This window comes from Lathyrus oleraceus, chromosome 2 (assembly GCF_024323335.1).
Source record: "Lathyrus oleraceus cultivar Zhongwan6 chromosome 2, CAAS_Psat_ZW6_1.0, whole genome shotgun sequence".
Taxonomy (NCBI): Eukaryota; Viridiplantae; Streptophyta; class Magnoliopsida; order Fabales; family Fabaceae; genus Lathyrus; species Lathyrus oleraceus.
This window is the reverse complement of record NC_066580.1, coordinates 460,254,494-460,278,688: the sequence shown is the minus strand read 5'-3', so window position 1 is coordinate 460,278,688 and position 24,195 is coordinate 460,254,494. Positions and strand designations below refer to the sequence as shown.

The window sequence follows — 24,195 nt, the reverse complement described above, 5'->3', positions numbered from 1 at the left end:
TTTCATTTGTAATTTGTTGATGATACTTTGATTATATGCAAGAAGAGTTGAAAAAATATTGGATATTTTAAATCGATTTTGATCTTCTTTGAAATGATCTCATAAATGTTAATTTTAATAAGAGTTTTAGTTGGCGTTAATATTATAGAATCGTGGTTGATTGAGGCATCAGTAGTGCTAAATTGTGAAATTGTTCATATCCCTTTTTGTGTATATGTTAGTAGACCTCTAATTACTAATGTATATGTTAGACGTGTGCTCAAAGGACTAGTAATTTAGGCTAAAATTATTTAATTAGTTGTCATGTATATAAGTAGAATAAAGAATGAGAAAGTATCTTGTTCAGTTTGTTATTGGGTTGTTTGGTTTGAGAGAGACTAGACTCAGATTGTATACAATTAATTGTGTATGTATAATTGGTGTTGCAGTTGTAAACGTTATTGCAGAAAGTTATTCCTTGTATAACTGCAATAAAATATTGTGTTTATGTGTATTATCTCCCTTTATCTATCAATACTAGTTAGAATCTATCATTATCTTTGACTTTCAATTAGGGGGTAATCCCTGTCAGCATTCGTTCTGAAATCATTTGGTAGAGAGAATAAAAAACAAGTTATTAAAGTGAAAAAAAAGATATATGTTTATGGGCGATCGTCTTATACTAGCCAAATTTGTTTTTAGCTCTGTGTTCAAAATATTATCTTTTTTTTCTTGGCTAATGCGGATATTATTTGATATACCGAATCTTTATGGGAAGTGAGATTTCTCGTAAGTTTCACTAGATTAAGTGAGACATGTGTGTTTAAATAGAGAGACATGTGTGTTAGGGGTTAGGATAATAAGGGAGATCGATTTAGCTTTGTTAGGCAAATGATGGTTAATGTTGCATCTATTAGCTTGGGATTTTAAGTTAAGGAAAAATTCAACAAATTGATGGTCATGGCTACGTTGACATTACTAAGTGTCTAAATTTTGAACCAAAAGCTTTGACATACTGACTGTATCGATCGTTCAGATTGATTAACCTGTAAGTGAAATCGAAGCCAAGAATGGTTTGGAGAAGTCTCAGAAACAGATCCACAAGATTAGGATCACCATTTCTTCCAAACATATTCAGAATCTGGAAAGATCATATAGAAACCCTTCAACATAATGTCGAAGTCGACACTTTTATGTGTTAAGGACTTAGATTATTTTTCAAGTCCAAATAGCGTAATGTGAAGATATCTCAATCTTTGACATGAACGGTTAAAGTGTTCAGAAGTGATTATCAACACAATTATCACTGTGTTTTATTTGGTTTTCAGTAGTTTCTCTTTGAAGACGTGTCGAAGCAAGTTAGAGCAATGCAACCCCACGTAGTATGACACACATCGAGCATATAGCCAACCACTGTTGTCGCCGATTATTTTAAGACTAGTATATAATGCAAGCTTATGCATTGTATTTGAGGTCGCAAAATTCTCATTCATTCTCTATAGAACTAGAGTACCCGCTAGAATTGGAGTATCCTCATCAAGCGAAATAATTGTGAGAAATGTGAGTGTGTGTCCACTCTTTAAATTTGCTGCAAATCTTTTATATTTCAAGCATTTGCAATTAATGTCATTCACTTTGTTTACTTTGATTATTTATTTTTATATTTATCCAAAGTTTATTGCTTGCATTCAGTTGATTTATTAGCCAAGCGTTTTAAATTCAAATCACACACTTTTCATTGTATATTTTCTTTACACAATTTTTTTGACATTTTTCAAGTTAATCTTTTAAGTGAACTAAACTCGTGATTTTTTACTAAAGACACCCGTAAACAACATTGATGATCAGAAAAGTTTAAGATATAATGTGTTAGTAGCGAAATACGAGGATCAATAAGGTGTATTAAAAGTGGAGTAATAAGGGCATCAAGTTGGTGAATAGACCTGGGTAGAATAAGGGAATGCGTGTGGTGATGCATGGTCGGTGGCTAGATAGTCGATTATCTCGGCTGAAGGGTAATGAGGAATGTACATCTTTCTAGAAGAACTCTCGCCCGAAAGAAGATAGTATATGTTTTAGGTATCATTGTCTTTTGGAGTTTTTGACTAACAAAAAATATTTTTGTCGTAGAGATGAGAAGGTCAGAATGGGTATATGAGGGTCTATGATGGAGGTGCCAAAGGAGTCTTTTTGGCTGGGAGAAGGAAAAAAAATTCTACACACACAGAAGCATACCCGCAAAAATAAAAAGAGCAACAAAATTCAAATAAAAACTCATAAAATCATAATTCAACTTGTAATTTTTACAAGAAAAAAATTACAAACTCTCTCAAATAATTGCAATTTTTAAGGAGAAAATTGGAAATCCTATCTCAATTACAATTTTTGGACGGAAAAATTGCAAACTCTCTCAACAAACTATTTTTGAACGGAAAATAGAAAACCTTCTATAAACACACAACTATCAAAATCCTCAACTACCTTTGTATCGAAAGTCTTTCTGATATTATGGTGGTCAGGCGGCGTGTTTCGCTGTAGTGTCCGCAACGATGATACAAGTGTCTGTGGATGAAAGAGCTTTCACTTGAGGAAGAGCATAATAGATGGACTCACACTTGAGGGAGAGATTATTGTGTACAAGTGTGAGTTAGAAACCTCGTTTTGCTTAGAAAACTGGAGGTTGAACATTTTATAAGTGAGAGGACCACCTTAAAGTTTTGGGTGAATATATGGTGTCTTTCTCACTTGTGTGTTGCTCTTAACTCAATATGGATGCTTCATGATCCAACAGTGGTACCAGAATCGATAGTTCAATTAAGGGACCAACTCTTTGTATAGAAAGTGTTTTTGACATTGTGGTGGTCAGGCAATGTGTTACGTGGTAATACCCACAACGATGATACAAATGTATATGGATGAAAGAATTTTTACTTGAGAAGGAGGATAGTGGATGGACTCACATAAAAAAGTTATTGTGTACAAGTGTGAGTTTATACTCTCATATTATTTTAAGTTTGAACACTTTATAAATGAGAGGATCTATGTACTTATTATTAACTTAAAGTTTTGAATAAATATCAAAAGACTTATATATAATATAAGTTTGTCTGATTTTTTTTAGTGTATTTTGACATCATAAGTCTTTTTGTTTAAATTGTTTTTAAGCACATTTAAGATAAAAAAAATTGATTCATTAAAAAAAACAAGCAAGTCGGTTTGATATGTTTAAAATATCTTATGTATAGTATCATGCATATTATCTAGTTAAATATGACTAAAAAAATCTTATAACCTTATCTAACTTTTTTATTAAAAAAAACCTTGATCTAGATGTGTAGAAGTGGTTTTTAATATATTATATTATTTGAAGAAATTGTCATCTAAGTATGTGTACGTGTGGAACCGGTTTCATTTAGTCCAAATAATAATCTTTAGTGCTTCTAAAAATTTCTAGAACCCACGTCACTTATTAAGATTGGAACATGTTTGGTTTGGTTTTTTCATCTATAAAAGAGTCTCTTCCAAGGATCTTCAAGGAGAATATTATCTCTCTCCTAAAATTCTCCAATTTCGTATGGGTAATTATGGTAATTGTGACTGTGACCCAAATTGATTTCATTGATGTGGCTTAAACTTATGGATTCTGATCGTCAAAGAAAGCCCTCAGAAAACTTAGTTCATTCTAGATTCTTCCTCTCTGGTTTCTATTGCTGGGATTGGGAATTCTTAACCGCTCTTCTTCTCTTCAGTTGTTCTTTCTAGACAGAAATTTTCTTCTTTTTTATTATTATTTTCCTTGAGGATATATTATTAGGGATAATTAATTAGGTGAAGGGTAAATCGGGAAGAAAAAATGTCGCAGCGATCGGTGCCGGCGCCGTTTTTGACGAAGACGTATCAGATGGTGGATGATTTTGCGACGAAGGATGTGATATCATGGAATGAAAGTGGCGAAAGTTTTGTTGTTTGGAAACATGCGGATTTTGCAAGGGATTTGCTTCCTAAGTATTTTAAACACAATAATTTCTCCAGCTTTGTTCGCCAGCTCAACACATATGTATGTCCTTTTTCCTCTCTCTCTTCATTTTTTGTTGCCTATGATTTCTACCTACTACAATTTATTTTATGCTTTAATTTTTTTTCATAGAGTAGGCTTAACACGGTTTCCAAATAAAAATTGTGACTAATTTTTCGTAATATTATTTTACAAATATGCTTGTTAAATTTTTTATATTGTTAATATAATATTATTAATTTATAAATATTAAATTATTTATAAAATATAAATTATAGTTACTTATGCTTGTGTTTTACTTTTACCTAATATGAAAGCAAACAGGTGTGTTATTAACACAAAAAAGTTATGGTTATATTTTATTTTTACAAATAAATAATATTTAAGAATAGTTGTTATAATATACACTGAATAAAAAATATTACAATTATTTTTGAATATATTAAATAATTAATATATCTAATTTTATACATATATTAGATGCAAAGGAAATATTACTAACCTTGATTGTTAGTGTTGATTGGTTTATCTAATTTTATACATATATTAGAAGCAGAGGAAATATTACTATCTTTCTCCTTTAATTATATTTATTTTTCTTTATTTAATATTTATTTAGCAGATTGTATAAAAAAGAAATTTTAATAAAGGATGAGAATTTTTATAAAATTCATTTTTTAAAAAAATATTTAGAATAATTAAAAGCAAAATTTAAGATATTTAGAAAGAATAATTATTATACATTCTTAAGCATAATTTTTTTTTTTATAATGGTTACTTTTAGATACTTAAAAAAAAAACTGATTTTCAAAAATTTCAAGTTATTTTACATAAATTGAAAAGGGATTTTTGAGGACCATCCTATCAAAAGTTTCTTTTAAGATCCAAATAGACCCATTCTATTTAAAGTCTTAAAGAAAGTTGCATTTATGCCTCAAAATTGGAACCTGGTGATTTTTTAAAGAGTTTTACCATTTATAAACATTTTCTAGTAAATACAAATATCATAGTGTAAAACAATTTTCTTCACATTTTTCTGGCATTCATTTTTGCAATGAAAAAATGCGAATTACCACATCTTTTGAATTTGCAGGGATTCCGAAAAGTTGTGGCAGACAAATGGGAATTCGCAAACGAAAATTTCAAACGAGGCCAGAAAGATCTCCTCACCGAAATCAAACGCCGCAAAACCGTATCACAACCGTCGTCACATCCTCCAGAAACCGAAAAAACCAACGCCAACGGCAACAACTCTCCTTCAAACTCCGACGACATCAACGGAGTCGGATCCACCTCCACAGTCCGATCAACCTCTTCCTCCAATTCAAAAAACCCCGGATCAGTAGAAACAACACTTCCACAGTGCGTCAATTTATCGTCCGAGAACGAGAAACTGAAAAAGGAAAACGAGATATTGAGTTGGGAGTTAGCACGTGCGAAGCACAAGTGCGATGAGTTGGTGTCTTTTCTAAAAGACCGTTTAAACGTGGGACCCGATCAGATCGATCGCATTATGAAAGAAAGAAACTGTGAACCGGTTCAAAATGCGGTTGGTGAAGGTGAAGAAAATGGAAGAGATAGTTTGAAACTGTTTGGTGTTTGGTTGAAAGAAGAAAACTATACAGAGAAAAGAAACAATAATAAAAAAAGAATTTGTGAACAACAATTGGACTTCGGTGGGCCCAGGGCTAAAGTGACAAACAATGTTGTTGACTTTAGTGCTGTCAATGTTGTGAACATGATGAAAAGTGGCAAGATTGCCACCTTTTACAAATAGAATTACTTTTTTTTTTAATGGACAAAATTAAAATAAAAGTGTCATCATGAAAAATGATAAGATCACTGGTTGGGTACAAAGAGAAAAATTGCTACCCAATATTTCTTTTATGTGTTCAAGAAGTTCTGTTAATTTTTATTTACTATAGGTAATATACTTGTATGAATATTAGTTCAGAGTTGTTGTAAAGCAGGTACAAATAATCGACCTATGACTTTTTAGGATAATCATAAAAATAGTTGTTGGTATTATGTTGTCTGGTTTGGTGATAATGGAGAAAATCTCGTATATATTTTATTAATAATAAAATAAATAGTTAAAGGGGAAAAGCACTTTAAAAAAAAGTTTTAATATTTGCGAAAATTTATCATTTTCTTTTAACCAGATCAATCGAGATGATCACATTATTTAACAACAAAGAATTAAGAGTTTCTTTGGACGGTTTTAATTTTTAATTTTTTCGTAATTTTTTTTTAATTTGAAAAAAAAAACAAATTTGGTAATAATACTTTTAAAAATTATTTTGAAGTTATATAATATTATAAATTTGTTATAAAATTTTCGTTAATATATATATAGGGCCGTCCCAATCAAATCTGGAGGTCCTGTTCTATTTTTAAATTAAATATTTAATAGATGAAAACACAACAAATAAATAAGATATATTTCGTTTAATTATAAATAAAATTAAATATATATAGATTATGTAAAAACTTAATTTATCGAAGTTTAGTTATTCACGTTTTTCTTTTCTTACTATTTTCGATTTATAAAAAGAGTTCATATCATTTAATAAAAAGAAAAAATTCTTTGAACAATTTCCACAATATTAATAGTGAAGTGTTTTATTTAATAAACAATCAACAATATGAAATTATAAATTTTTATAAATCTATAAAATATATTAATAAAGAAAAAAATTTATTAAGTTAGTTGTAGTATTAAATTTTAAATAAATTTAAATATAATTTATTTAGATTGTAGGCGGTTCGATAGGATATACTTCAATATATTAATAAAAAAATATTGATTAAGTTAATTGCAACATTAAATTAAGTTTAAAAACAATGTGGTGACGTTTTTTTATAGAAGTAAAAATATATCCAAAATATAAGAACAAGGAATCAAACTCAGGTTGTATTACTACCAAAATAATATAACCACCCCTTGGCTACACTACAACATTACTTTAAAAATAGAATTAGTGATATATATTAGTTAGTTTTATATTTATATTGATCACATCTATCAAATTCGAGGCCCTAAAAAATCGGAGGCCCCGTGCGGTAGCACTCTTCGCACCCCCATAGGGCCGACCCTATATATATATATATATATATATATATATATATATATATATATATATATATATATATATATATATATATATATATATATATATATATATATATATATATATATATATATATATATATATATATGTGTGTGTGTGTGTGTGTGTGTGTGTGTGTGTGTGTGCGCGCGCGGTGCGTGCATGCGTGTGTGCGTGCTTACGTGCGTGCTTGCGTGCGTGTGTGTGTGTTGTGTGTGTGTGTGTGTGTGTGCGTGTGCGTGTGTGCGTGCTTACGTGCGTGCTTGCGTGCGTGTGTGTGTGTGTTGTGTGTGTGTGTGTGTGTGCGTGTGCGTGCGTGCGTGCGTGTGTGTGTGCGTGCGTGTGTGAGTGCGTGCATGCGTGTGCGTGCATGCGTGTGTGTGTGAATGTGTGTGTGTGCGGGTGCGTGCGTGCGGGCGGGCGGGCGGGCGTGTGCGTGCATGTGTGTGCGTGCGTGCGTGCGTGTGTGTCTTTTTTTCTTGCTAAAAAATATTAAAAGGTTAACTTATCTGATGCTTGTCAGAGAAAGTTACAAATCACTGCTTAATGTGTTTGTAATTGGTATATGATTTTTATTCATCATTGTTGGTGGTTCAAGATTTCTAACAAATTTATGTTTATTTTAATGTTATTCATCCGTAGATTCTTTCTATATGATCTAAGGACCTCTTTTTATATTGTTTGCCTTTCCCTCCTTTAGATCTGAATAGTCATGATTTAATAAATTTTATGGTCATAATAAATGTAACTGACCATTTAACCATTTGTAACGACTTTGATAAGTACCTGTAACAGTTTCATGAGTATTTGACCGTCCCCTTGTAACAAACACACATTTATCTGACTTTTCATAATCCGAGGAATAACCAAGAGTATGCATAGGTTGTGACCGTTCCTAAGTTTTCGATGTGCAAGACCGACCTTATCTGAGTTCTAATAAAATTTGGGATGAACATAAATCCCCAAAGCACGTGGCCTTAAGGATCGAGGCCAGTAAAGGCGAAGTGTTTTGAATTTATCTCGGATCATGTAAAGCTTTCCTTAAATCTGTGATTTCAATGATGGATTATTTTCTAAGGGATTCATATGAAGTCAGAAAAGTGGATTTAATTTTAATGAAGAAGTCGGAGAGTCCTTGTGTATTCTCGATCTCTAGTCGTTGCAGAACTCAATAAATTCTAGACCTAGAGGAGTCGGTAGAGCCCCAGTGGGCCTCGACTAATTAGTCGTTGTAGAATTCGGTAAGATTTAAACCTAGAGGATTCGGTAGATCCCCAGTGGGCCTCGATCAATTAGTCAACGTAGAGCTTGGTAAGTTCTAGGTATGGAGAAGTCTGAGAGCCCTAGTGAGATCTTGACCAGTTGTCGTCCCAATTTAGCTAAGCCAATGCTTATCATAATTGTGATTGCCATGTGTGTTTTCAAATATTAGCATTAACCAAATTCTGAAAGATTCAGATGATTTGGAAAATTCATAGTATAACTAGCTTCATCCTTTACATGACTTATGTGAGTTGGGGTCGAATGCCCGAGAATCTTCGGGGTGTTATAAACAGTGAAGGAGAATTGCCATCCAAGGCGCAGCGGAATATAAAAAAATTCTCCTTTAATGATCCTTACGAATGAGCATGATCAGTGATAGAATCGTTACCTCTTGTGGCGATTCAGACCTTTGGTGCAGATCTCTGACAATGATCAACCTTTGATACAGATCCACGGGGCGATCACGAACGTTGAACGACGACAACGTCTCTACTCAGTCCACACGAACGGATTCCTTCAATCGCAGTGCTAGCTGTTTGTGAGTGAAGGCTTTGAGTGAGAGAGAGATACGAAATTCCAACTCTTCAGTTGTGTTGTCTGCAGTGTGAATGCTTCTACCCAAGGGGTTCTATTTATAGAACCACTTGTGTGGGCTTCAAGCCAAAAAGCCCACTTAAGTGCATTTTGGCCCATATCTCAGAATATGCCAAAATCACTTAAGTATTTGGTACTTTACCATATTTCGTATTCTTCTTAAGTACACCGTACCTTACGATGTTCCTTAATTATTCTATCTCTCATCAATCCGTCCTTTGTGTGTGACCCTATAGGTTTTCGCGGCGTTGACAATTATATTAAATCATGCATTTAACATAATAAACAGTGAGCGGTATCTAGCAACACATCACTGCTACCCAAGTCACGAAAATGTCATGTGATCTGACAAAACCTCCTGTGATAATAATTATGTGTATAATTACCCCTTTGCCCTTATGTCTATATTGAACACAAGGTATAGACCGTGTCACCCTTGTCCAGTTCAATATTGGGCCCATAGACATTTATCCTGTTAAGCAGGATTGGCAAATTCCATCTAGGACACTCATGTCCCTCAGCATGCTTCGTGGAGTACCCATCAACTGTCTTTATGGTCATCCAGTTACGGATAACGTTGGATCAGTAATAAAGCACTCAACTCTACATCTAGGATCCATAGTGGTTTCAGGTCGAAGAGTGGTATACACTATTATCACCATGAGAATAACTTATGACACTTTGCATAACTTTCTATATAGTATTCTCATAGCGGGTCAATCCGGTATAAATATTACTCCTAATATTCATACCTATGTTTAAGACTTGATAACTCTTTATCCATGATCCATGAGATGTGATCATCAGTCTACAAACATAATAGTCTTAATGCTTTAATGTTATCCCACTTCACATTAAAGCTCGACTACGGATACTTTAAGAATAATGTCCTTATGTTTAATGTGTTCTCATGATTAAGTCACACTTAATACATTAAACATACTATCTATTCTAGGGACTTTATTAATCAACCATAATAAAGAAAATGCCTTTTATTATTAATAAATAATTCGATACAAGTACCAAAAGTATTGGCCTCTAGGGCTTACACCAACAAACAGTAGATCATTCTCATCAGACCATTAGTTCATAATCATTTTGTCTTTGGTTGTCCCTTATGGATACATTTTGTAGTGTTTGGATACCTTCTGGTTCCTTTTACGATAGTATTTGAGCCCTCATGAGGTTTATTTTAGTTGTGACTGTGTTAGTCTTTTTGGATTTGTTATGTAGCTCTAATGTGTTTTATCTCTTTGATAACAACCGATTTGATCGAATGGAAATCAAATAAATGGTCGGCTCCAAGCGATTTAACTTAACAGAAGTTTGTTCCGTATAGGTCTAAATCCTAGACGAGCTGAGCTTTAATGATTTGAGGAGTCTCGTTAGTCTTGATCATAGTCCGGCTTAACCCTGGATATATCATATCAGATATTTGTCCAGTGATAAATTAATTAAACCATTTAAAGTCAGGGGTATGTTAACCTGTCTGAGATGTCAAAGGTACATTTATATTTTATCCTCAGTTAGGCCAGAGGTTTCAATTAACTTAGCCCGACCATAGCCGATTATGCTAGAGGCTTCAAGCATCTTGGACTTCAGTTATGCCAGAGGTCTTAATTAACTTAGCTCGGTCGCAGCTGATTATGCCAGAGGCTTTAAGTAACTTGGACTTCAGTTATGTCAGAGGTTTTAATTAACTTAGCCCCGTCACAGACAATTATGCCAGAGACTTCAAGTAGCTTGGACTTCAGTTATGCCAGAGGTTTTAATTAACTTAACTCGATCACAACCGATTATGAAGAAGCTTCAAGTAGCTTGGATTTCAGTTATGCCAGAGGTTTTAATTAACTTAGCTCGGTCACAGCCGATTATGCCAGAGGCTTCAAATAGTTTGGACTTCGGTTATATCAGAGGTTTTAATTAACTTAGCTCGGTCACAACCGATTAATTTGGCCGATTAGCCTCTTGTGGAGATATTCGTCGTTCTCAGACCCCACTTTTATAGAGGGTAAGTATTTGTCCAGTTTTTATTCCGACAACTATCCTACATAATTTTAAAAGTTTAGAAAAGAGGAGATGCCTCCCTTCCTTGCGAGGGAAAAAAGAGACATCAATCTGCCTAATGTAATTTCCAAATTAGCTTGCAAAAGACATAGAAATTAAACTCGCTTTATCCAACAATAATTTAAAACATAATTAGCATTTGTCAGGCCTATTGGTTTGTTGGCGATCTCACTTGATGATTTATATTAGTTTATATTTTGGTACTCCTAATGTGGCGTGACACATTTCATTTTTTTGGGGATGACTTGTTATCTTTTAATCTTTTGCACAATAGTTCCATGTTCATCCTACAATGACTCTTTAGTTGAACCAAATATATTAGCAATACTTCATTTGAGATAATGGTTAGCATCCACCATTAAAGAAACGTAAATAAAGGCAGAATGAGGACCATAATTCTCTTAAAGTTCTAATGATTTAGGTTTGGAAAGGACATGCTTAAGACAAGCATTGCATTCTATTTCTTCACTATTTTTCAAAGCCAAAATGTAATTTTCCTTTTTGTCACAAGTCTTCATAATGATTTTCTTTTTCCCTTTTATCACTAGGATGCAAGCAATATTTTCTATAGTACAAGCATTGATTTTTGTGAATATTAGAACATCCATGTCCAAAGGGGTAGTTTGTCACGACAAACTTACAAAACAAATGTCCATGCAATCTAGCACTAGAACATACTAGTCACCATTTTCTGTACCGAAATGCTTCAAACATTTCTAGTCCTCACTTCTTCAAATAAACATGTTAATATCACAAACTTAGGAATTGAAATACACAAAGACAGGTCACGTGATGTATTTGGCATGTCACAGAGGGCTTATGTCGATAAGAGTCTTAGAGAGGTTCAATATGGATAACTGTAAGTCGGGGGATGTTTCAATTACTAAAGGAGACAAATTCAGTAAAGATCAATGTCCTAAAAATGAAATTGAGCGGGCAGAGATAAAGAGAAAACCCTTTGACAATGCAATTGGAAGCTTGATGTATGCTCAAGTATGCACTAGACTGACACTGCTTTCATAGTTGGTGTCTTGGGACGATACTAGTCTAATCCTGGGAATGATCATTGGATTGTTGCTAAGAAAGTGATGAGATATTTGCAGAGATATGCTTGTTTTTATGAGAGTCGACAACTTGAAAATAGTTAGGTATTCAAACTCTTGTCTTGCTGGTTGTGTTGATGATATGAAATCTACTTCTAGTTACATTTTTATGTTGGCTGGAGGTGCGATATCCTAGAAGAGCAAAAAGCAAACTTTGGTCATGCAGGTAAAGTTTATTGCTTGTTATGCTGCTTCCACTTATGGACTTCGTAATATTGATTCCATTACTAAGCCACTAAAGCTTTAATATGATAACAATGCAACTGTGTTCTACTCTAAGAATAATAAAACTTTTAGCGGTTCTAAGCATTTGGAATTGAAGTATTTGACAGTCAGAGATCTTGTAAAGAAAAATGACATTGTTGTTGAGTACATTGGTACTGATTTCATGCCAGCAGATCCCCTAACTAAGGGACTTATGCCCATTGTGTTAAAAAACTATGTTAAGAGCATGGGCATTGTGAGTTATTTTATGTACTGGGTTAGTGAGAGTTTGTTCTTTACACCATTTCTTTTTGTATTTTATTTTGGACATTTTAAGTTTTGGATTATCAAGTACTTTCTGTTTTGAGTAATTGATATTACAACGAATATTTTTATTATTATTTGTCATTCTTTATTTATATGCCAATTGTTAAAATTGGGACTCAGTCTCATTGGGACCACCGTGCCTATGGTCGACACTAGTTTGAAGTTCAAGGCATGGTTATAATTTTGAGTCTGGCGTCTTCGGGACCACTATATCGGTGGTCAATGCCATATTGAAGCTGAGGTATGATTTTAAGCTCAGCGTTGTCAGGACCACTGCGCTGGTGGTCGACGTCATATTGGAGCTGAGGCGTTATGGTTTGTAAAACCTTGCAATTTCTTTGGCTTTAATGCATTTGAGAGAAATTATTAAGGAAAGACAAAGAAAATAGTAGTTGGTTGTTGGATCACATTGCAATGCTATTTTCTTGCCACACTCCACACCGATGACTAGTTGACGGAGTCCGTAGTATTTGTAACCACGACATATTTTATGTCAATGAAGGATATAACAATCACTGTGGTTCAATACTGCTAACTTTTGTTGTATGAAGTCATATTCAAACACTACACATGGAATCATGCATTTCCTTAAAATGTGGTCGCATTTTAAAAAATTAGTCATTAACCCGAGGGTCATTTTCAAAAAGTGTTTTAAAAAAATCACACAATTAATTTGTCCAAGTGGGAGAATGTTAGATTTATCTAACATTTTATGGGCTACAATCAAATGTTATTTAGTTGGTGAAAATGGGTTAATCGTGATTCTGATGGGTGTGCATAAATAAGCACTTTTATTGGTTAAATGATCTTTTTAATTAAAGGCTGAGTATTTGAAACCTGATTGGTGTGGACAAAAGTGTGAGTTTTAACCCTTGGCCCATAATGAGTAGGGACTAGGATTATATATATTATATGGCTAGGTTCCCTATGTAATCACAAGAATCAGAAACATAACTGATGACTCCACAACTTGCCCAATTGAGAGTTGTGAACGAGAGTGTGAGATACAGAGGAAGATCTGGTCACTCATCTTTTCAAGATTCTGAATCAAGGTGACAAGAACGACAACCCTTATTCCTAAATCATGTCTACAACAAGTAAGTATTAATGTTCTAATTTCATATAATTGATTAATGAATTTTCCGCTTACATGTAACATTTTGTTTATAAAACACGTCATTTCTGATTATGAAGGTTCCTCTTGTTTTTAAGTAAAAAAGTAAAAATCATTTTATGCCAATTTTATGCCATAGAAAAATGCATTTCATGGTTCTAGGATAATCTTTGAACTTGTCATTTGTTAAAGTGTAGAAAAATCTTAAACTTTGAGATATGAAATGGGGAGTTTAACACTTTGTTTATAAAACACGTCATTTCTGATTTCGAAGGTTCCTCTTGTTTTTAAGTAAAAAAAGTAAAAACCATTTAGTGCCAAGTTTGTACCATATAAAAATGCATTTCATGGTTCTAGGATCATCTTTTAACCTGTCATTTATTAAAAATGCATTTCATGGTTCTAGGATCATCTTTGAACCTGTCATTTATTAAAGTCTAGGAATATATTAAACATAGATATGAAATAGGGAGTTTTGTTTATATAACATGAAATTCTAGTTATCAGACTTTCGATGTCACACGGGTTGTTATGACATCTGATTCTGCACAGACAAGAATTATGCAGAACTTAAAAGTAAGTGCAGTAAATAACACAAGTAATTGTTTACCCAGTTCAGTCCAACATGACCTACGTCTGGGGGCTACCAAGTCAGGGAGGAAATCCACTATTAGTAGTATTAATTCAGACCTTAAACCAACTGTTTAACCCTATCACTTAATACCTACCCAATGCAATTTCGATCTTACACTAAGATCAGAGTTCCTACTCACTCCCCCTCAATCACCTCAGTGATTACTACCTTTAATCAATATTAAAGACAAATTTGAAGTCACACTTCAAACAACTCTTGATTGTGCTTAACAGCTTTAATCAAGATACACAACACTCACGCTTAAAAGCTTAGAGTGACACAACACTTACAACTCAATGAACACCCTATACCAATGCAATCATCTACGTGATAATAGCTTGGCTTACAAGATACGTCTAATACAAGACACACAAAAATACAGTAGTGAAGTATGATGAACACACTAAATCTTCATGCCTAAAATCCCCAGTCCTGAATGAAGGATTGCCATCCTTTTATATTGCAGCACTTGGGCCTTGTACTTGTATTCTCCTAAATTTAAGGTCACGCGAGTTCCCCTAAATTCCACATCTAGGTTACTAACAAATAGGTTATTTGTTAGGTTCATTAAATGTAGCTTGGTTGTTGGTTTCCTGGATTTTCTCTCAGCTGTTGAATCCCTGAAGAATAGCCTGAGAAAAATGCTGAAACAGAAAAACTAAACAACCTACAATATAGCATACGCTGTCAGGAATGAATGTCACAACATTCAGTTTGACATTCAAGTCACTAACCATATGCTAAGCCTGTTTTTCCTGAAAATAGACTGTACAATTTGCTGTACTGTACAGAATCAATCTGTCCATGCTTCAGTATCAGCGTACATTAATAAATGTCAAAACATCCAATTTTGACATTCACATATAGAGACTTACATCAGGTCTGTTATCCTCTTGATAAGCAGACTGACAATAAATATTGTATAGTAGAACATCACATGTTCTATTCCTCAGTATCTGCTGACAGGGATGAACGTCATAACATCCAGTTTGACATTCAATAAATCCTGTATTAGCTAATCCTGCAGTACACTACTCAGAATGTCATGACATCAGCCAAGACATCAGAGTACAGCTAGATATTCTAACATACAATGCAGTCAAACAAACATCTCCACATCATGTCATGACATCAGTCAAGACATTAGAATCCAGCTAGTGTTTTACCATACAATGCAGCCAATTAAACACCTACAAACTCCCCCTTTGGCAAATTTTTGGCTAAAACACTTTGGTCTCACAACATAGCAGCGGAAATCTCACATCTAGCAGGAAATTAACCTAGCTAATACACTCAGAGTGGCAGCACACTCACACAAATGGAAGTTAAATAAAAACTTCACATAGCATCACACATACAAAAGTTAAATAAAAACTTCTAATTGCAACACACATATACATACTCACACTCATTAGAAGTGGAACAACAGCTGCATAGTAGGGGATCTTGAATCTGTCATGAATATCTGTTTTAACAAAACACTCTGTTGTCCTGGGGTATCACCTGTTACTCCCCCTTTTTGTCAAAAATGTTGCCAAAGCAACACTTCAAATTACAGATCCACACACAAATGACAGAATTACAGACTTGGTTTTACTTCACAATTTCAACCAAGCAACACCCACTTGATCTTGCTTCACAGCTTTGATCAAGTAGTCACACACTCTTGCTTTACAGTAGGTACCACCATATTAGATGCCATGACTTTGTGTCTGACATCCAGAACCACTCCTGCATGAACATTGTCCTTGAACACCTGCAGGTGCATATTGTCGCATCCGCGAAAAAAACAACCGGCGGGACTCAAATAAAAACACAACACAGAGCCGCCACTGCGCGTTATTTATCCCAAGATAGGGAAAGGAAACGCTCAGAGAAACCTGGAAAGGAAATGGTCTCGCGACCAAAGAGAAAGGGTAAGGGAGTCGGTTACGCAAGGGGAAGGTATTAGCACCCCTCACGTCCGTCGTACTCGACGGGATCCACGTTCTAAAATAAAGAATAGGTTGCTAAAACATCACACACACACACAGGGAACGCAGGTGGGGTTAGAAGAAGGGAGCTCGATAGGACGTCGCATCCTATGCCTACATATCTTGTCTGGAACAAGAATCAGAGCCATTGTAGTTCGGCTCACGCACGCCAAACAACACAAAACACAAACAGATGGCAAACATGGAGCCCGACAACCACTTGATGGAATTACGTCAGCATCCGAACCAAAACATACTCAAAAGGGCAAACGTGGAGCCCGACAGCCAATCACTGGGCTTACGTCGGCATCCGAACCAAAACACAATCAAATAACAAGTAAACACACACAAAAAGAAAAAAAAGTGCCCGGAGAGGTCTCGCACGACCTCCTGCCTACATACCTCGTCTGGAACGAGGATCGGGGCGATGTAGTTCCCCCTAAAGGGAAAGAAAATCTAGCCAGAAACCGAGGGAAGACACACTACCAGGGAGCTGGACTCGAGCCTAGTGTTGTCATGCATCATTACCCTATGTTCAGGTTTCTACCTACTTGCACAACTGCAAGCTAACCCTATCCAGGAAGAAAGCAAGCATACAAGCATATAGATCAAAACAAGCATTTCAGGCAAATATTCACATAGCACACACTATAACCAATCAAGTGAGGCTCACACAATGGGTTTGACTGCCGAAGCAAGTCGTCTGTACAATGGTATTATTCGCTCTTAACCTTGCCATTACGAGGCTAAGGTGAAGCAGATGCAAAGGTGAAGTGAGGATGAGACCTCACAGCTCTTATCCCTGACCAGGGAGAGCTTTTAGACAAAGGAGCGTGGGTCCAGAATGGAGGGACCCTTCTACGCTCAAAGACTCTGACTCGATTGTGCAACAGCACTAGATCTTGGGTTTGTGTCCCAATGCATCAACACACAGCCGTGTGAGCAGAGGGACGACTCAACGAATAGTGGGGGATAGATTGCATATCCCTTTGATCCACCAATTGCCTCATAGAGGTCTTTCACCTGCTTGGCACAAATGTAAACAACCACAAACATTGCCTCTTAAGGAGGACTTCAGACAGTTTGCCCGGCCAAATAACAGGCCGGGTCTCCAGACTACATGAAGAATAGAAGTCCTACCTCAAGTGGTTTAAAAACCAAGCAGCAGCAAGCAAGTTCTTAAAGAACTGTAAGCGACTAAATGTACCTGAAATCAATCAAGTATCATCAGTACTCAGCCAGACAACAATAAACAACAAATGTTAATCAGTCAGACTATACAATCAAGCAACACAAAGGCAAGCTATAAGCTCAAGCTCAAGCTTCACAACCTACAAAACAAATTCAAATTAGTTCACAACACCAAACAATCTCAATTTAATTGACTTGAAGCATTCTCCTTAAGCATCATGCATTTCATCCTGAAAAGTCAATCCAAATGTGAGAAACTAGACCACTAGGCCAAGCCTAGGGTCCAAAAGGGAGAAAAAATTCTAAACAGCAAGGGATTCTCAACCAAAACCAAATTAGCACAAATAGAAAGCAAATGCAATTGATCCCATACTCATATCATTCACCATATTCATTTCATGACCAAAACAAGTCAAACTAAGTCAAATGCAACATCTAATGTCCAAACAGAATGAATTCCATCAAAAGCATACCAAAATAATTCCAAAAATCCTCAAATAATTCACACCTAAACAGGACATATTCAAGGTATAGCATGTCAATTTTCAGCTCGATTGGACAAAAGGAACTAGGTCAATGAAAATCAAGAAATCCAGACACAATTATTCAAGCCAATTCAAGGTATCAACACATACATTCACTTCAAAAATTCATAAGTCAATGAAAACAGTTAATAAATGAATGGGACCAAAACAGGGATGTCCTACAATGTGTCTACAACCATCATACCAAATTTCATGTTTATCCAAAACCATATGAGCATTTCACATTAAATTTACAAACATGTGTCACATGAGCTTGCATAATTGACCAACAGAGATGAAAAATATCAATCAAATTGAAAATGCCACATAAAAATCCAGAAAAATTCACATAGCATCTCAACATATCAATGATCATACATGCAAAATTTCAAATCACTCTAACAAGCATAGGCCAGGCAAATAATTTCATGAAGTTGCCCTAATTAGGTGTGACACAAATTGTCACGCCTAAGTTCCAAAAATCATATCTCACTCCACAGGTATCCAAAATTCATGAACTTTACATGTAAATCACCAGTAACATGTCTAGAATCACCACAAAAATTTTCAAGAATTTCTTTTAAGGCATGAGAATTTCACATCAAAAATGGTAGAACGTGTCAAAAATGCATACAAGTCAAACAACCCTAGGTCAAACCAATTTTTCACCAAGCACAATTTCTAAAATTATGTCCATTAAATTCTAGAGAGAAAATGGGAACTATAGAAAAAATCCTCATATTTTTCTGATTAATAAAATATTTTTTATGAATTTTTTAAGATTTATGGTGATTTTTTAATAATTATTTGAATTATTATAAATTAATTAAGAGTTCAGTGGCAAACTTGTAAATAACACCATCCTGGCGCGGTAAACAGCGAGTTTAAAAATTCAAACGAACAAACGGATCAAACATTACTTTGCGCCCAGAATTGCATCGTCTTCATCCTAGAAATTCAAGAACACATGAAGAACATTTCATCACCAAAATCTACAAACTCATACTCGTTGGAACGGTCTAAGAACGAGGATCACGAATATCACAATGATTTTGACTAACTCTTCCTATATTTCATGAATCGAAGGAATTAGGTTTTTGCATCATAACTTCTAATCAACATAACTCGAGTTAGGTTTCACCATTCCTAAAACTAATTGCATCATTGAACTCTACATGAAACGTTCTACAAAACGCACATAAGCATTTACCAATCCATGAGATTCGAAAATTCACCTTACTTCGAAGGCAGTGCTGAATTTGATGTTCTTTGCGCGTTTTGATCCCAAACAGATGGAGAATGATGATGTGTGAGGTGTCTGGAATGCTCAGGTTCGGTTGAAGTGGCTTCTAGAAGAAGAAATCTTGATTCACCATTGATGGACCTTCCTTGAACAGTTGCGAATGGAGATGAATTTGACCTTGCCTTGCCAAAACAGATGAAGTAGATGATGATTGGAGATCGAATCCAAAAGAACTTTGCCAAATGATCAAGAATTTGAAGAGATCTTTGGATTTTAATGTGATGTGTTCTTGAAGAATTTTGATGAATTTGGAGGGAAAAGAGGTTTTGATTTTGGAAATTGTGAAATTCTGTTAGAAGTTGGTTATGATTAGGAATATATACCTCTCATTAATTAGGCCTTAATCACCTTAATTAACATAATGCAATGTGTTTAGCAAAATGTCATTTTCCAAACTAAGGGCAAAATAGTAACTGCATATGCCAGCCAATGACAGCTCATTGACAGCTCACACACTCTCAAAATGACATGTGTGAGCTGTTGCAACTTGTCTCATGTTGATTGGACATGTAATTTGGAATTTCACTATGTGATGGTAATGTTATGCATTTTCAAGTCCATTCCAAAAGTGAAATCTTCAACCATTGCACCTTGGCCTATTATGATGATTCAAACCATTTCCAAATGATATTTGTGAGGTGTTGCAAAAATCCCCATTCAAAAATTCCCATTATTTCTCAAGTTGGACCATTTTGCCCCTGGATCCTTAACTGTCCACTTGAAATTTGACTTTTTGCATTGACCATTTTTGATGAAATCCAATTATGCACCATGAAAGTACATGTCAAATGGAGTTTGTGCATAAAAAGATCACCCAATTTGGACACTCCATGTGGAAGTTATGCCCTTCTGATTATGGGTCATTTTTGAAATTGAATGGACCATAACTTGCCAACCATACATGGGAATTTCAAGTTCTTGGACTTTTTGGAAAGGTGAGAACAAGATCTACAACTTTCATGTTGAACAAATTTTCATTTGAAGCATTTTTGGATACGTGGTCTTGAGGTCAAAAACTTTCCATTTTTGGAAACTTCCATTACAAGTCACTTTCTATTTTTGGCAGTTTTTGTTCTGACTTGATTTTCTCCATTCTTGAGCTTTGACATGTCAAATAACACTTGTTTCAACATGAATGAAGTGTATCCAACTCATTTCCACCTCCAAATCCATAAAATCATGTACAGTTGACCATAGTTGACTTTTTCAATTGATAGATGAATTTGGCAATGCATTGATCCAACTGAGCTCCAATCTTCTAATGAAATGGCTCAAGGGTGAAACCCTAGCCTCAATAAGCTCAACATAATCATGGAATGAACCTCACATACCTCATAGACCCCCTCTCCTAATTATGCCCTGATTGGCCCAATGCAACTGATTAGGGTTGACCAGTGGTCAAAACCCTAATCTCAAGGAATCCTGATCCAACACTTGATTCTGCTGATGATAACAAACCATGATGACGATGATGTATCACTTCAATCAAGATGAAGACCAATATCCTTTGAGAATCATGAAACCCTAATTCATAGCCCAATCCTCAGATGGCCAATGATCAATCAATAAAACCCTAGCTTGCACTTTGACTTCCTCATCTTCTGAACCAGACTTGGGAGGATGGCTTGCACAATGTAACCACATGATATGCAATATGTAATGCCTAATGACCTAAAAATGATATGTAATATGTTAATGCTAGTCCCAAGAGAGGAGGGCAAATTTTGAGGTGTTACAGCTGCCCCTATTCAATCCACTGTGAACCTGTCGATATGAACAGCCTCGGCTTTCAGATGATCAGGATGAAGAGTGATTGAATACCAAGAACAGACGAACAATTTGCACTCTGATGGGATAATAATTAACAATGCCCGTCAGAATCGGCGAAGAAAAAACTTGAAACAAGAATCCGTCTAGTACGGAGAAAACTCGGCTCGAACACCGAAAAACGTCGACCTGGATACCAAAATAAATGGTAACACAGGGATAACCATGGTCTGAACACCACATCCGCTCGGGATTATTATCTCTTTCTTTTTATGCTTTTCTTGAACCCCGAAATTTTCTCTATTTTTTTCCATTTTCTTGAACCCCAAAATTTTCTCTTGCGCAAATGATCCTCGGATCCCTGCATTTGAACCCCGCTCTCCTGTTTGCCAAATAATGAACCCCATTCTCCGATTTGAACCCCAGTCGCCTGACGATAACTCGCGATCGCCAATGTGAACCCCGTTCTCCAGAAAATGCCGCAACATTTCCTTTTCTCCATTTGAACCCCATCTCCAGAAAATGTCTCAACATTTCCTTTTCTCCATTTGAACCCCAATCTCCAACTTCTCGTGATAATTCCGCTGGCAACGCCGGAAATAACACCAAACCACTCTGAGGGCGACATGTCAGAGGGTATACCTTCACTAAGGAAGGTAACATGTGTATCTCTTCCTCAGAAGACACCTATAACGACCTCCATTGGCCTCAGCCAGAGTCTAAGGTGACACATGAACAGAAGATAATCCTGAGGACCTCATCCTGGATATAATCTTCAACTCCAATCTCCATTTGAACCCCAGAAAATGCCTCAGCATTTCTTTTCTCCGATTGAACCCCGCTCTCCAGAAAATGCCTCAACATCTTCTTTTCTCCATTTGAACCCCGGAAATCGCGCTGATCGCGTAACGTCTTCTGACTTTATCTCCATCTCTGTCTGACGGAAACATTTCCTCCAATATCGCACTATTGGGGAACACTGCGGATCTGACGTCATGATACTAGACTCCTCAGAGTAACATCTTCACCATCCGGTGCACCAAAACTTCAAGCGGTAACCACGGCTCGAATTGTGCTGAACGCCAAACATTTCCCATCTCTGCTCGACGGAAAACAATTACTCCAGTATCGCACTACTGGGGAATATCTTTGATTCAATCACGAGGCTAAACTCCTCGGAGTAACACCTCTTCACCTTTGGGCAAAACCATTTCTCGAACAGTAACCACGGTTTGAGACTAGCTTATGCTGGCAATATGATGCATGATTGATTTTTCTCTGCGTAATGCTCCATAATTATGGAAATGCTACGCGCTTTATTATTTTTCTATGCAACATGCTATGCTATTTTTTTCATGATGAATGTATAAAAAATGTCCCCCTCAAGGGACTCTTCTGAGGAGCACGAGACACTCTGCTGAGGAACTCGACAATACTCCGATCTCCACCCTACTGGGGAATACCACTGCTGCTGGGAAAAGGTAACCCTTGCTGGGGAAGAACCTCCTTTGCACCCAATCCGCTCGAGAAACCGCTGGGGATAAGCACCACCAACGCTCTGTGGGGATACAACAATCTTTGACTTGCTAGGGATATCAATCCTGACTCTGCTTCGGGAGACCCTCACAGATACCTGACGACTTCACTGGGGAAATGCTCACAGATACTCTGCTGGGAAACAGCCACCTCCAGGCCCGTTGACTGGGGAAGCATCAATCTATCACCTGCTGGGGGATAACCATCCTGACCTTGCTAGGGAAGCGAATGCTACTCCGCTGGGGACAACCCATGCAATCCACACGTAGGACACACTTAGCTGGGGATGCAAAATCCGTCCGCTACGGGAACTTGTCCAATCCACTGGTAGGATGAACACTGCTGGAGATATATTTCATTGAAACCCGCTCCATTCGGGGAGTAGCAACCTTCGGGCCTGGCTGCTGAGGAAACACCGTTGTAAACCTGCCGGGGATAACCATCCTGACTCGGCTGGAGAATCCACAGACCTTGATCTGCTAGGGATTTGGTCCTTTAATTCTGTTTGGGGATCCCGCTGGGGAAATGAGAAAAGTTGGTACAGAACACCCGTCGACTCGTCGAACCCTGGTATCCACCTCCCAATCTCGCATCAGCTTTCCACTTTTGAGAATTCCCAGACTCTTCTGGACCCTTTTCTGCTCCATCATCTTGTATTCCAAGGTCGCGCCGCGCTCGACGGAAATCGTACTCCTGGGATTTATACATACTTTTCAATCTTCCGATTTTGAAGAGTCTTCTTGGTTAATTCCAAAGGCCGTCGAGCGTCTCGACGTCTCTCACCGCTTCTCTACCCATTCGTCTCTGACCGAACCCTGCGGGGAATTTCTACAGACTTTCCAATCTTCTGATTTTGAAGAGTCTTCTCGATTAAAATCAAAGATCGTCGTACGTCTCAACGTCTTCGTCATCCCTTCATACATTCATTCCTGAGCGAACTCTCTGGGGATTTGTTTCAAAGCTTCAACATCACAACCTGCAAGTGAGTGAAAAAATACCTAACAGTTCCTGCAAAACAGATCGTTAGATAAAACCGTGCCCCAGGCGTGTCAAGATTTCAACACTTGGGTCACTCAACCTTCCGAATAAGATTTCAAGCTTTCAATCTTATAGGCATGCATTGGAAGGGACCTGTATGTCTTAAAATGCAAGATTCTTTATCAAAAATATCTGGATGTTTTTGCAATCAAAGCGGTAATGAAAAACAAAAACAAAATCATTTGACTGAATATGCATTTTATTGATTGGAAAAGTGGGGCTCAAATTGAGCAATACAAAGGGAAGCAATTCCTGAAAAGAGATAATTGCACTCAAAAGGAAAAATTTATCCTAATGGCAATGTGAAACCCGTGATCTCATCGAGCTCCAACTCGGTTACACCCCATATGTCCTCAGACTCTCCATACTTTCTGCCTTCTGAACAAGACGATTCCAATTGATCCCTACCGGGTATTATCCATGATGCTTTAACCAAAGCGCAAACGATCATGC

General features: G+C 36.2%; 1 protein-coding gene across 1 annotated transcript; it reads left to right on the top strand.

The window, feature by feature from the left end:
- The first annotated feature begins 3,443 nt into the window (after positions 1 to 3,443).
- Positions 3,444 to 6,022, top strand: LOC127120381 (heat shock factor protein HSF24). The gene is made up of 2 exons (XM_051050792.1): positions 3,444 to 4,036; positions 5,088 to 6,022. The coding sequence occupies exons 1-2, from the start codon at positions 3,833 to 3,835 to the stop codon at positions 5,769 to 5,771; spliced, it is 888 nt and encodes a 295-aa protein (XP_050906749.1). The 5' UTR covers positions 3,444 to 3,832; the 3' UTR covers positions 5,772 to 6,022.
- The last annotated feature ends 18,173 nt before the right edge of the window (positions 6,023 to 24,195 follow it).

Excerpts from the sequence above, each read along its gene's own strand:
- LOC127120381 (XM_051050792.1), top strand. The coding sequence starts at position 3,833 with ATGTCGCAGCGATCGGTGCCGGCGCCGTTTTTGACGAAGACGTATCAG. Across the intron at positions 4,037-5,087 it reads TTCGCCAGCTCAACACATAT|GGATTCCGAAAAGTTGTGGC; the intron begins GTATGTCCTTTT and ends TTGAATTTGCAG.